At 44.2% G+C, this 15,051-nt stretch overlaps 1 protein-coding gene across 4 annotated transcripts in view; it reads left to right on the top strand.

Annotated features, from left to right (window-relative positions):
• The window catches only part of MAB21L3 (mab-21 like 3), a 28,558-nt gene extending 23,680 nt beyond the window's left edge, over positions 1-4,878 (top strand). For all 4 annotated transcript variants that reach the window (XM_070785857.1, XM_070785859.1, XM_019956740.2 and 1 more), the window contains one exon: positions 1,694-4,878. In XM_070785857.1, the coding sequence (XP_070641958.1) occupies positions 1,694-1,927 (234 nt within the window). In that variant the 3' untranslated portion in view covers positions 1,928-4,878. The remainder of the gene's footprint in view (positions 1-1,693) is intronic.
• Positions 4,879-15,051: the final 10,173 nt, after the last annotated feature.

Raw genomic sequence — 15,051 nt, 5'->3', positions numbered from 1 at the left:
TTATTTATGCTTAAACCTGCTCAAAGGCACAGAGGCTTGCTTATAATAGGCTTAAGTGCTTCTGTTTGCTTAGGGAGATAAAAGCTTAACTACAAGAGGAATTAAAACATGTTTTTGTATCTAGGTTATCTTGACTAGCATGAAATTATCTCCAACTCATTTACTCAAAACAATGTCCTCTAAATCAAAACACACTCAGGATCTTGCTGTGAACCTAAAACTGCTCTTTTACTTTTTAGTAAAGACTATATTTTAAAAATACTCAGTATCTAAACCCAAACATTAATTCATTATTTCACTCCATCAAAAAATGTTTACTAACTACCTCTCATGGGCCAGTCCCTCTGCTGAATGCTGGTAACATGAGTGTGAATACAAATAGGTCTTGTTCTCCACTCACATGGAGTTTGCTGTCTAGCTGTTGTTTAGTCACTAGTCATGTCCTACACTTTGTGACCCCATGGCCTGTAGCCCACCAGGCTCCTCTGTCCATGGGATTTTCCAGGCCAGAACACTGGAGCGGGTTGCCATTTCCTTCTCCAGGAGCTCTTCCCAACCCTGGGGTCAAGCCTGCAGTCTCCTGCATCTCCTGTATTGGCAGGTGGATTCTTTACCACTGAGCCACTTGGGAAGCCCTTGCCATCTAGTAATACACATAAATACACAGGAAAATGACCACTACTGTCATCATTGCTGCTGAAATGATGAGAATGTAATGAATAAATGTGATGAAGAGAGTGTCATAGGGAAGTCTAAGCTGAAGGATGAGTTTCCTGGACAAGTCGGGAAGGAAGAATGCTCCATACGGAAGACGTGGGTTGGGCAAGGCCCTGTGATAGACGAGAGCATGAAATGAGGCCAGCGTGGATAGAAGGAGAGAGAGAGAGGGAGAGCACAGGGTGAGACCGGAAAAAAAAGGAGGGGCCAAGCTTTGTCCACCAAACCATGCTAACAATTGTATTTTTTAATTAACAAGTAATGGGAAGACTTTGAAGTATTTTAGACAAGAAACATAGATTGATATTTCAAAAAGATCATGATGGCTACGATATGGATGGCAATAGATAGGATGGTGCCTAGAAGAGGTGCAGGCTGACTCACAGGGGATGAGGGGTGTGACACTCACAGGGTGTCAGGGGATATTATCAGTGATGAAGGTAAGTGGGTGGATTGAGAAATACACAGGCAGGAGGATTGGCAGGACTTGATAGGAGGTGGTAAGGGATCTTGCATAACAGCCTGAATGAACAGCCCTGGAAGCACACCAGGTACATGCGGCAGGGCCAGGAGTTCAGTTTGGACCTGTTGTTGTTTTTGTTCAGTTGCTAAGTCATATCCAGCTCTTTGTGACCCCATGGACTGTAGCATGCCAGGCTCCTCTGTCTTCCACTATCTCTCAGAGTTTGCTCAAATTCATGTCCATTGAGTTGGTGATAACCATCTAATCATCTCATCCTCATATGGACTGAGATGACTTTCAGATGGCCAAGTGATACCAGGTAAGGAAGTCAGAGGAGAAAGTACCAAAGAGGCAGGGAAACCAGGCGGAGGAGGCTGGGGATCCTGAATCCACGGTTAGAACCCTGGGGCTCCTGTCTCCTCCTCCCAAGGCCATGTGAGCTCAGGAACGCTCCTGAAGACACCCTGCTCAGTGGCCCAGGATGATGTCAGACACCACCTCTTGCTTCCACAGACCGTGCTCTTCTGGACTTGTGAGAAGTACCCCTATCCCAAGGACTGGCAAGTCTTCAGCAGGGGGTTCCTGCGCCTGGTGAGGAAGCTGCACAAGTGTGTGAGTCAGCGCTTCCTCAAGCATTACTTCGTGCGGAAGAGCAACCTCCTGCAGTATGCCAGTTCCTGCGAGCTGGACGCCCTGGCCCAGACGTTGGCCTTCTTCCTGAAGGACCCCCAGATCAGCCTGCCCTGATGCTGCCTGGCCTAGGACATTCTTGGACATTTTATTCAAGTTTGACCTCACTCTCCGTGGATGGTTCCTCAGTCAAATGCCAGGATCCTGTCTGGGAGAGAAGCCACAGATGGCAGTGGAAATTACATCTACCCAGCAGCATTTCAGCAGGGGAACTTCTGCCCCATGATGTCTGGTCCACGCTCCCTGCAACCAAGCAAGCCTTTCTGCCCCACTAGCTACCTCTTCTGGGGATGGCTCTCATTGGGCTTCCCTGAGCCATAGATTCTGAACTGATGATGGTTCTGAATTTATTTTCCCTGTCTCAGGCTCTGATTGTCTGACAGGGAGGATGTAGAATGAGAACCCCTGAAAGGCCAGGCATCATCCTGCTTCCCAGGAGTGGTTCTCCAGCCCACTGAGCACAGGCTCATGATTTTCCATTTGTTAAATGGGACTATCCCTTTGCCTCCCCCAGGGCAGGGCTGCGAGCCTTCGGGACTGTGCTGCTGCCCTTTCAAGGGGAAGGCGCTGGATCAACACAACGTTTATTGTTGCTTTAGTGGCTGGGGTTCGCATTCAGGATCAGTAGCACAACTGGTTGAATGATTACATCTGCTAGGTGGTTAGCATGCCTGTGTGGCCCCTGTGCCCTCCAGTTCTCCTTATGCTGGCTGGAGCTTGTGGGTCTCCCTGGTCCCCTGGTGCTCTCTAAGAAAGGGAGCATGGTTTTGATGAGTAATGGAGTCGAAGGTGGAAGTGCAGTGATCCCGGTGCTGGCTTCCCATGCTGTGGGTCAGGGGTGGGACTTCTACTTACGGAAGGAACTCAATGCTGTGATCTGCATGGACTGACTTTGGTGTCACCCCTCTCTCAGTTTCTTCCTTTGCTTTACTTGGTTTGCTTACTTGTTCACTGATAAATATACGTTCATTAGGTACTGGGGATGCAGTGAAAGCAAGGTAGACAAGGACTCACCTGATGCAGATGACACCTAATGGTAGAGACAGGAAATGAACACCTGAAATAAATATGATTATTGCAAATGCCCCAAAGGAAATAAACAGAATACTGAAATAGAGCCATGAAATAGAGGGTGAAATTGCGAACAACTGAAAGGGAAGAAAGGGGGCCAGGGGTTGGCATAAATCAGATCACTTGGCCTTGTAAAGCTGGTAAGGAATTTGTTTTTTACTCTAAAATCAGAGGTGTGACATTTGACCTCTCCAGAAGCAAAAGGTATCATGACTTGATTTGCATTTTAAATGTTCATTCTAGAAACTGTATAAAGGGGGTCTGGGGACCCACACTAGGATGGGGACCCTGAAGACACTTGAGCCCACGTATTTGAATTTCACTGAGATCATCAAGGCCACACGTCCTGTGAAGCACACAGAGAAGGAATTCTAGGAGTTCTTGGGGGATTCAGTTTCTTCTGAAACTCATTTATGCTTCTCAATTCAAGGGAATCCCTTATTACTTAGAACATTTCCCCCAGATATATAATCTCTAAAAGCATGAACTGCTGATTTTTTTTAAAAGAAAAGTCATGTTTGAAAATGGTACAATTATTTTTACAAAAATGCCGTAAGCAAGCATGGGGTCCTTGCATTGTCACATTGGAAATCATGGTTTTAAAATATTGAACAAGCATACCATTAATTTATAGTTTTGAAAAACATGAAATTATGAGCAAACCAATATTTTGTTGGTTATTTTGCATTCAAATTCTCATATTCTTGAGAAACATCATTTTTGAGAAGGTGGCAGATACATTTTTCTAATGATGAAGACAGCTGATGGCAAGTTTTAAAACAGTCACAGAATTCCAAAAAGTGAAAGTTGATTGTACCATTGAACTGAAGTGTATGTATGTGTATGGAAAGGAATGGGACTGACATACTCCACAGCCTGATTCCAGGAGATAATCCCCACCTTTCTCTACAGTTTGTGGTTTTTTTTGAAGAAAGTACAACTATGTGCACATTCCTGGGAGTTCCTACTACTGGCCAGCAGAGGGCAGTGGGGGACTGCATATGAAAAGAGCCAGGTTCCCACCCATACAGCGCAGAGCCCAGCAGGTGTCGCTCCTCTCAGCCCATAGTTTAAACTGGCCTCTGCAAAAAGGGAACCAAGGGGCGAGGACTTCAGCTGATGCTGAATTGTTCTTTTCCTGCCATTTTGGCCAAAAAATTACCATCTTTCTGGTTAAAGCTCAAACTTAGCAACGGACTCTATGAGAGGATCGTTCATCTATTCCATTTCCTTGGATAGATTACACAGCTCTGAGAAATCTCACAATATTACTCTTTTATTCAGGTCAGATTTTTTTTTTTTTTAATTCTCCCAAACCCCTTTTTCATTCATCTCCACTCTTCAGGCGTCCCCCAACTATTTTTTTAGTGGAATGGTTGGCATTCAGAGATTGCAGTTGATTTGCTTGCATTCATATCCCACTTCTGAAACTAACTGCATGCCCTTGGCAAGCTGTTCAACCTCTCTAAATCTCCATTACTTTATGGGCAATGTTATGGGCTGGATTGTGTCCTCCCAAAATTCCTATGTTGGAGCCCTAACCCCCAATACATCCGAATGCGACTGTATTTAGAGCTAGGGGCTGTTAGGGTGGGGTCCTAATCCAATAAGACTGATGTTCTTAGAAGAAGAGACGCAGTGGACGGGGTGCAAAAAATGACCGCCCGAAAATTGAGGAGCAGCCTCAGGAGAAACCAGCAATGCTGGCACCTGGATCTTGTACTTATAGCCTCCAGACTGCGAGAAAACAGTTTTCTGTTGTTTAAGCTATGCTGTGTAAGTCTGTGATGTCTTGTTATGGTGATCCTGGGAAACTAATACATCATAAGAGAACATATACCTCACCACTTTGATGGGGGGATAAAGAGAACGATGGATGTAAAAAGCTGTTTGTTTAAAGCTGGCATGTAACCATTGAATAAACGTTTAGCATTTTAGATGCCTATTCCTCAAGTCTATTTGTGCACCTCTGCCATTCCTGATAACTGCTGCCACCCCACAGATAAATTCTTCATTGAGAAATTAGAAATCATCACAAGGAAAACATACCCATAACACTCCACATGTTCCCTAAGCCCATCTTTTCCTTCGTCACTCTTGCTACAGTATAGGAAGAAAGATCTCTCCTGATGTCTCCATGTGTGATGGGCTGAAGCCTCCTAGCATCTTGGGGTCATTGTCCCATGTCTTTCTTGTGGCGTCCTCTGCACCTCCCGTGATCATCACCTGCATCTCTTCTCCCCTTTCTCTCTCCAGCTTCCTCAATTATACATGTGTCTCCATTTCCTTACTTCTTCATACTTTTTAAATTGTGAAAAATATCATACATATGAGGGTCTAAACTGTTTGAAGAGTTATAATAAAACAAATACCAATATACTCAATATCTAGGTAAAAAAAAATTTTTTTGCCACTTCTTTAGAATTGTCCTGGGTTCCTCTTCTGTTCCTCAGGCCCCTCCCTCCTTGACATAGGTCATCGTGCTCCCAAATTCTACATTCATCATTCTATTGCTTTTCTCTAGTTTTACCATATTTCATTGAACCTAAGTCCTCAACAATTGTGAGATGCATCATTATTTCATGTCTAAGAAAGAGAATGTACTCCTAAGGGTAATGACAAAACACCATAAATTGTAAGATGCATCCTAATTTTAGGTTAAAATGTGAAAAAGTATATTTTAGAATCAAGAAAATGTGACCTGTGTACATCCCAATTGTCTTTTTAGTTTTTAAGGTTTATGTAAACGGAACCATCCTGAATGAGGTCTTCTGTGGTTTGCATCTATGTCCGCAGTGTGCCTTGAAACTCCCATGTGGCATGGTTGTTCCTTTTAGCTGCCGTATAATATTCCACTGTGAGATTATGCCATTTTATATATCTATGTCAGTTGGGCCTCTGGGTTGTTCCTAGTTTCAGTGATGAGAACTCTTTCTATGCACAGTCTTATACATGTTTTCCAATACTCTCAAGTCTCTTAACCATACATACATTAGAGTGAAATTTCAGGTTAAAGGAATATAAATTATGTTTCAATTTATGAAGTAATGTCAATATATCTTCTGAGGTGGTAACACAAATCTAAATTCTTCATTTTAACGGATGTGAATTTTCACTGACTTTCTCCATTATAATGGGGCACATTTTGTGTCTTGTTTAAGAAATCGTTCCCATTTTTTTAAGGTCACAGACATATGCTCCTATATTGTTCTCTAAAATTTTATAGTTGTTCCTTTTACTGGATTTAGGAAGTGCCCTCTATTTTTTTCTATTCTTTTCTATTTCAAGCATAAATTATTATTGACAGTTTGGTAAAACTCCCCTAAGATACTATCTGGGCCTTGTGTGTGTGTTTTTTTGTTGGTTTTTTTTTTTTTTGGTGAGAAGATTTTAAATTATTAATTTCTTTCCTCAAGGGATAAAGGATATTCAGGTTTTCTATGTCTTCCTAAGCAGGTATTGTCAATTTGTATTTTATTAGAAACCTACCCATTTTATTTGTTTTCAAATTTACTGGCAAACTTGTTCATAATATTTTATTATTATCTATTTGAATTCTGATGCATCTGTGTACATCTTTCTTGGCAATCTGTTAGAGACTAATCGAAGAATCAGTTTTGATTGCTTATCCATTATATACTTGTTTTCTGTTTCATTAATTTCTGCTCATGTCTTTATTTCCCTCTACTTTCCTCAGGTTTATCCTGATGTTCTTTCTATAAATTCTTAAACTAATGCTTAGCTTCCCAGCTTCTCTGCTTTTCTAACTATGTACATTTCCTGTCCATACCATTTTAGTGAAATTTTACGTCTTTTGGTATGTTGTATTTTCATCTTCTTTCAGTTCTATTTACTTATCAATTTCTACCATGATTTCTGCTTTGACTCATGAGGTGCTTAGAATTTTTTAAAAAGTAATATTTTCAAAAATATATTGTGTTCCCTAGTTATGTTTTTGTTACTGATTTCTAACTATATTGCATTATAGTCAGGGATGTCTGAAAGGCCTCAATCCTCTGATACCCTTCAAGTCCAGCTTTTTTAGCCTAGCACTGCTTCAGGGTACAAGTTGACAGGCAATGTTCAAGAAATGTCACCTAGATCACGTACTGCTCAAATTTTCTGTATATCACAGACTACCTTTTGCTGCATTTTCCAACATTTACTGAGACAGTTGTTTTAAAATCTCCCACTATAAGTTGGATTTTTCCATTTCTCCTTATCATTCTGTCAAACTTAATATACTTCGAGATGATATTGTTAGGAACATACAGATTTAGAATTTTTACATCTTCCCAGTTAATCCAAGATTCTGTCATTGGAGAGTGATGTTTTTTAAACTATTGTAAGTATCTTGCCTAAACACTGATTCTGTCTGATACTAATATACCGACATCACTTTATTTTGTTTCCCTGATGCCTAGTACACAATTTCCCATCCTTTAACTTTCACTCTGTTTGTATCTCTTTTGGTATATTGTATTTTCATCTTCTTTCAGTTCTATTTACTTATCAATTTCTACCACGATTTCTGCTTTAACTCATGAGGTGCTTAGAATTTTTTTAAAAGTAATATTTTCAAAAATATATTGTGTTCCCTAGTTATGTTTTTGCTACTGATGTGGTTAATAACTATCTCCTGTAAATGGCTGATTTTCTGAAAAATTCCATCTGACAGTTGAGATCTGTAACTCTAATGCTTAGTCCACTTACATCTTTTCTGTTGAATAATGTATGTGGATGTAATTATCTCTTGTTTCTTTCTTTCTGTCTGTCTATTTGACCCATTTCTTGCTCTGCTTCCCACACCACCTTCTTGCCTTTAAAAAATTAATGCTTTTTTCATTCCTTCCCCCCCACACCAGTTTAAAAGGCTCATACCCTATCTCTGTCCTTTTAAGGGTTACCAAATCTATACTTAAAGACTAAACTCTATAGTCAAATGTTGGCCAGTGCCTTTCCTCTCCTCTCTTAACAAGGAATCTAGAAGACTTGGCTCCTTGCAGTCCCCCTTCCACGGTACCTGCTGCTCTGAGGCAGGATTTTGGTTCTAGCCTGTTTGCCACGGCGCCCCCCTTCACACACATACACACAGATGTACAATGGATATTTTATTATTATTTATAAATATAATATACTTTCATATATTTATATTGTACCACATCTTATTATATTATAATTTTATAATATAATCTTTTATAAATAATATAAGTAATAATTATCATTTATATTTTACTGACATATTTATCACTATCTGTACTTGCTACTCCTTGAATTTCAAACTTCCTGTTCAGGATCTCTTTCGTGCTGCCTGGATGATATGCTCTGGCATGAGCTATAGCGAGAGTCCACAAGAGTAAGCTTTCTGTTTTTATTTGTCTGAAACTGTCCTTATTTGCCTTCATTCTCGAAAGACAGTTTTTCTGAGTGTTATGTTTTAGGATCTCACAGTTTTTCTCAGCACATTGAAGATATTTTCCACTCTCTTCTCTAGCCTCAGTGTTGCTGTTTACAAGTTGATCACTAGACTATTCGGTGTTACTTTGCTTTTTCTCTCTGGCTGCTTTGAATTTCTTCTCCTCTCCTACCCCTTCCCCCACCCCCTCTACCTCTTCCTCTTCCTCCTTCTTTTCTCTCTCCCTCTCTCTTCCCTTCTGTTCCACCACCCATCTTGCTTTTTGTTTGGACTTGTTAAACTTCCTGAATCTGAAGAATGACTTCCAGTGTTTCTGAAAAATTACTGGCATTTAATACTAAATGCTAGTTGCCTCCCTCGCATTCTCTCCAGATTGCACTTGAAAGGGAAACCCAGTTTAAAGGCGTAAGAGAGTTTATCATTCTACCCTCTGTGCTTTCATCTTTTGTAGATTGCGTCTTCTTATCACTCAAAACTGCATTGTCAGTCATTTCTGTGAGTCTGTTGTCTGGTTAACTAATTCTTTCTTCAGCTGCATCTAATCTAATTTTAACCCACCCACTTAAATTTTAGTGTTATAGTTCTCATTTTCAGTTCTCATTTAGGCCTTTTTGGTTATTTCTCAAGCCTGCCTGTTCATTCTTTAAAATCTCTTATTCTTGCTCATGTTTTTAAGCTTCTTTTCTATTCATTTAAGTGTACTAAACGTAATTGTTTTATATTCCACATCTGAAATTCAAATATCTGAAATCTTTGGTTGTTTGCTTTTTTTTTTTTTTTTTTAACTGATTGTCAGACATAGAGCTTATTTCTTTGTGTGTTTTATAAATTTTTAAGGTAAACTGTGCATTTAAAACTTTACCTGTGAGAATTGTTTGAGGTCTGGATTGAAGTTGTTTGGGGTACCCAGAAAGGATTTCTTTTTAATTCTGCCAGTTATCTGAGAGTACTACCAACCCAAGTCCATTTAAATTAAATTTAAATGCTTGAGATTTTTCAAGGCCAACAGATGGATGAATTCAGACAGAAATATTTGAGGCTAGCTTACGGTTGCAAATCCTGGGAGGATTCATTTCCCTCCACCCAGTGCCAAGGTCAAGGCAAGCTTGTTGCCTTCTTCATGGCAGATTTATTTCTTGTTCACCTTTATTCTGAGGATATAGCCTTTTGAGCTCTGGATTTATGCAGGAGAATACTATAAGACTTCCCATCTTGGGCAGGCCCTACACTTGCACAGCTGCCAATGAAAGATCCAGATCTCTAGGGATCAGCAAACCCTCAGGGTAAAAGTGAGATTTGACACTCACCTGCCAGGGTTCCTAGTTCTACTTCATTTTGTGGGTCTATGGATTTATTGCTTTCATTCTATCTCAGGGAGACATTTATAAAGGTTAACCCAGCATTTGAGCTCCTTCAGTTAAGGGGTCATCCAGAACACCTAATCTGCTATGCTATTGGCCATTTAGCCCAACCCAAGTGGAGAGTGAAAAAGTTGGCTTAAAGCTCAACATTCAGAAAACGAAGATCATGGCATCTGGTCCCATCACTTCATGGGAAATAGATGGGGAAACAGTGGAAACAGTGGCAGACTTTATTTTTTCGGGCTCCAAAATCACTGCAGATGGTGACTGCATCCATGAAATTAAAATATACTTACTCCTTGGAAGGAAAGTTATGACCAACCTAGATAGCATATTCAAAAGCAGAGACATTACTTTGCCAAAAAGGTCCGTCTAGTCAAGGCTATGGTTTTTCCTGCGGTCATGTATGGATGTGAGAGTTGGACTGAGAAGAAAGCTGAGTGCCAAAGAATTGATTCTTTTTAACTGTGGTGTTGGAGAAGACTCTTGAGAGTCCCTTGGACTGCAAGGAGATCCAACCAGTCCATTCTGAAGGAGATCAGCCCTGGGTGTTCATTGGAAGGACTGATGCTGAAGCTGAAACTCCAATACTTCGGCCACCTCATGCGAAGAGCTGACTCATTGGAAAAGACTCTGATGCTGGGAGGGATTGGGGGCAGGAGGAGAAGGGGACGACAGAGGATGAGATGGCTGGATGGCATCACTGACTCAATGGACGTGAGTCTGGGTGAACTCCGGGAGTTGGTGAAGGACAGGGAGGCCTGGCGTGCTGCGGATTCACGGGGTCGCAAAGAGTCGGACATGACTGAGCGACTAAACTGAACTGAAGTGAACTGATGGGAGCGGAAAGTTAAAACATCAACCCAAACATGGCTTCTGCTTGACCCTACGTGACAGATCGAACACCGCCTCTCAGTTCCCATCCTGCGCAGCCTCTGGGAAGCATTCGGCACAGTCCAGCTCCTCCTTGCGCCATTCTTCTCGGGGTTCCTGTGACACCCCTGTCTCTCCTCTCTCCCCGCTCCTTCCCAGTCTCCTTTCTGACCCCTTCTCTGTCCACCTGTAAATGTTGTCACCCCTCCCTTGAGGGCTCAGTCCTGGGCCGTCTTCTTCTTCAGACTTTCCAGATTCAACCTAGGCAACTTGACCACTCCTGTAGCTCCAAATACCATCCATCATCCCAGGATGGATGGTAACATTTGTCTCCAGTCATACAGCTGCCTTCCCTGTTCTTCCTGGAATATTCTAATCGTGACTTCACCTCAGGACTTTTGTCCTTGCTGTTTTCTCTGCCTGAAGACCTTCCCTAATTTCTTTACATAAAATAGTATTAGTGGTCTCCATCTCTTCTTCACCCCCGTCTTGACACAGTCTACCCTCCTTCTCTGCCTTATTTCTATGGGTACTACCCTATCTGTCTATCATCTCCCACCAGATTGAAAACTCCATAAGGAAGGAACTTTTGATCTGCATTCTTAAGGTTGTTATCTTTACAACCCTGGGCACAAAGTAGGTGCCCGATAAATACTGTGTTGACTGAAGATGCAAAACTTAAAAAAAAAAAAAAAATTAACCATTCAGTTCTCAAGTTTCTTGGACTTTGACATGCATTTGGATGTTTTTCTTGCCTTAAAAGCCATAGAATCACAGAATGTTCTAGCTCATAGAGAAAGTAGAGGTCTTCACATTTCCAGGACAGAAACTGAGTTTCATACAGGTTGAATGACTGTTTTGGCTCAAATCACAAACTTTAAGGTGGTTTGTAATTGAAAGTCTCAAGTGCGTTTCCTTTCAGGAGCCCTTGAGACTTCTCAAGTGCAAACCAAAGAAATACAGGGAATGAAGTCTAAGTCAGACTGCGGCCAGTCACGAGTTTTCGGTGATTCTTCCTCATCTGTGCACTCTGCGGTGGTTCACTCCCTCACCCTCCACCCTGTTTCCCCTTTCCTGGTTGTCAAAACATCAGCAATGGGTGGGACCCCTTCTGGGACTTGCTTTTGTTCTCTCTCTCTCTCTCTCTGTCTCTATTTCTCACCCTCCAAAGAATTAGAATCTTATCCTCTGCCTGAAGACCTTCCCTAACTTCTTTACATAAAATAGTATCATCGGTTTCCATCTCCTTTTCACCCCAGTCTTGATATGTTCTATCTTCTTATCACTTCTTTTCTCTGAATTAAAAATATACTGCTGCTGCTGCTAAGTCGCTTCAGCCGTGTCCGACTCTGTGCGACCCCATAGACGGCAGCCCACCAGGGTCCCCTGTCCCTGGGATTCTCCAGGCAAGAACATTGGAGTGGGTTGCCATTTCCTTCTCCAATGCATGAAAGTGAAAAGTGAAAGTGAAGTCGCTCAGTCGTGTCCGACTCCTAGTGACCCCATGGACTGCAGCCCACCAGGCCCCTCCATCTATGGGATTTTCCAGGCAAGAGTACTGGAGTGGGTTGCCATTACTAGTGGGTTTAAAAAACATGAGAATGTGGGAAAATAACCCTAATGACCATAGAGAGATCCTGGGGATGGAGGGGGCATCCCCTTCATTTTACAGTTGAGAAGACGGAGGTCAAAAGAGAGGAGGAAAAGTTATTTATTATGTCCCAAACGGAATTCTCAAGTTCCCCTCTCAACCCTACCCTCACCTCAGTAAGTAGAATCATTATTTGAATATTTGCTTCAGTCAGAAATCCAGGAGTCACCCTTGGATCCTCTTTCAATCACCCAATACCTTCAATCCACCAGCAGATCATTTTCAGTCTACTTTCCACTGTAGTTCAAGTATGACTCCCCTACACCCCCTAAGCTGCCCCACCCTTGGGCAAGTTCATTCTCCTCTCCTTTCTAAACTCTGCAGGGATTTCCTAATTTGTCCCTTATATTCGTTCTTGCCACACCACCCTATCCCACCAGAGTCTCCTCCACACACGAGCCAGAATGGTCTTTTCCATGTGTCCATCACACCATGTGTTTCCCCTGCTCTAATCCTCCCAACAGCTCCCTTTCACTCAGAAAAAACTTGGAACTCCCTTCCACAGCTCACAAGACCCACGTGATCTGCGTCTCTTGTCTCTGCCCCTGCCCACTACCGCTCTTCTTCACTCTGTGCCAGGAACAGGGCACCCGTTCTCTTGTCAAGTTCATTCCTGTCCCAGGGCCTTTATACCTCTGCTCAGGTATAAAGGTTTGCCTCTCTGCTCAGAAATCCCTTGCCCTACCTGTGGTCACAGCCCACTCCTCCCTGTGCAGTCTAACAGATAGCACCCTTTCCCTCTGCTCCTGCCCAGCTTCACTCTCCCATAGTGGGTTGCCTGGTCCCCTATTAGAGCATAAACTCCGCACCAACACAGAGGTGGTCCCACTGCTGTATCTCCTGCACCCAGAACAATGCTGGTGCATAGCAAGTACTCAATGCATATTGGTTAAATGAATGAAGGAATGAATTGATTTTGCTCCATGACAGGCATCTACTTCCTGGCAAGGCCTGGACTTGAACTCAAGTCTTCTCACTCTCCCATCAGGCTCTTTTCCCCACAAAGTAACATTTTGAGGGGCTGGAGAATGACATAGTTAGCTTTAGAGAAAGAGAAATTACCTCTGGCTCCAAAAACCTTATTATTTTTTTTTTCCAGGAAGGGCCTGGCTCCTCTCTCGCTGCAGAGCACAGCAGTGGTGCAGCAAAGCCAGGATGCTCACTCATGCTGCAGAGGGGTGGGCCCACATCAGGGCATCTCAGCCTCCCTCCACCGCCAGTGGGGATCCCGGTGTGTATTCATTGCAGACGCTACTACTCAGTCGGCATTCAACACATGCATTTTGTGAACTGTAAGCCACACACACACACATACACTTTGCGTTTAAACAAAGCATGTCAGAAAGGCCCTCACCCTCCCTTCCTGCCAAGCATGGGGACGAACAGTAGTGGGCTTGGCAGAGAGTCTCGGAGTCTAGGTCATTCATTTCCGCTCATTCAACCAGCTTATTTTTGGCTGTGGGACTTTCGTGAACTTCTGTCTTCTGCACTTGGACCTTGTAATCTATGACTCTCCTGTCAGGACCCACCCTTGAACACGAGTACAAAAGACCAGTGAGAGGGCTCCTGTGAGAGAGAATGTGGTTGTACATGAACCAAAACTCCTGGACAACCTCGTGCGGAACCCTCCTGGTCACGTGATACGTCACCTCTCTCTTCAGGGCACAGAGGGATATAAGAGTATTGCGTCCAGCACCCAACACAGTGCGTGCTCACTAGAGAGTGCCCCAACCTGTCCTCTCAGGCCTGGGAGACCAGCCAGCCAAGCAAGCCAGGCTGCCCTGGGAGCAAAAGGCACAGCTGGGGACGCTGGTGGTGGCCGTGGGGGAGCTGGGGGTTGGGGGGGGAGGTCAAAGGGAGCTGAACTCTGTGCTTCTCGCCATCATCACAGCCGCTCAGCGGGCCCCTCGCTCTCCTCTTGCTTTTTCTTCTCCTCTCCTGATTCCTTCCAGGATGTTCTTTGCCCACTGAGTGAGATGCGAGGGGCATCAAGACCGCTCCTTGTCCTTGACTGTGTCCAGGGGCTACCGTTAGTGACTGGTGCCCTTGGTAACCAGGACTTGGTCTCTTGAAGGAGTGAGAAGGAGCAAGAAAGAGGGTGGAAGCCGGCTCTGCGCAAGGCGGGCCTGGTAGAGTCCTCGGCAGGCTGGGCTGGGAGGGATGGAAAGGAGGGGATTTGCGGTGCGGTGGCCGTGGCGCTGCATTGTTTAGGGCAGCAGGGGGCGCCCGCGGCTTCCTCGCGCAGACCGGCCGCAGGAGATCGGACCCTGGGGAAATTCCGCCCGCGCGGAGCCAGCCAGCCGCGGGGGCCAGGCCAGGACACTGCGGGCCTCGGCGCCGCTCCGCCCTCGCCAGCTGTCGGGAGCGCGCAGTACCCGCTCCCAGCTGCCGCTCCTGGGCCCCGCATCCACAGTTCACTCAGTGCCCAGGAAGGCACTGAGTTCCCATCCGCAAGGCGGACCGTCCTCCCTGGGCTCGTCTTTGCAGTGGGGAGTGTTTACTGCACAAGGGGAGGCATGGTCACCCCAGGACAGACGTCAGCTCCTGCAGACCCATCGGGTGCCGCTGTAGGGCGCTTAGCCGCCTTCCCCGCGAGGCTGGAGGGGCCTCGGGAGAGGGAAGACAGCTGCCGCGCTCCCTGGAGCCCTTTTCCTTAGATAATGCCTGAAGGAAAAGGAGAGGGGAAAAGTAGAAGCCGGAGGCGTCCTGGTAGGAGGGTTGAGGAGAGGGTGGAGGAACGTTCCAGGACCGGAAAGGAAGCCAAGATGTGCTGAGCCGTCCTTCGTGTGGGGCAGTGTTTGGGGGGTGC

This window comes from Bos indicus, chromosome 3, assembly GCF_029378745.1.
Source record: "Bos indicus isolate NIAB-ARS_2022 breed Sahiwal x Tharparkar chromosome 3, NIAB-ARS_B.indTharparkar_mat_pri_1.0, whole genome shotgun sequence".
NCBI classification, from domain to species: Eukaryota; Metazoa; Chordata; class Mammalia; order Artiodactyla; family Bovidae; genus Bos; species Bos indicus.
Note: the sequence above shows the minus strand (reverse complement) of the source record. Positions and strands in the feature narration are given on the sequence as shown.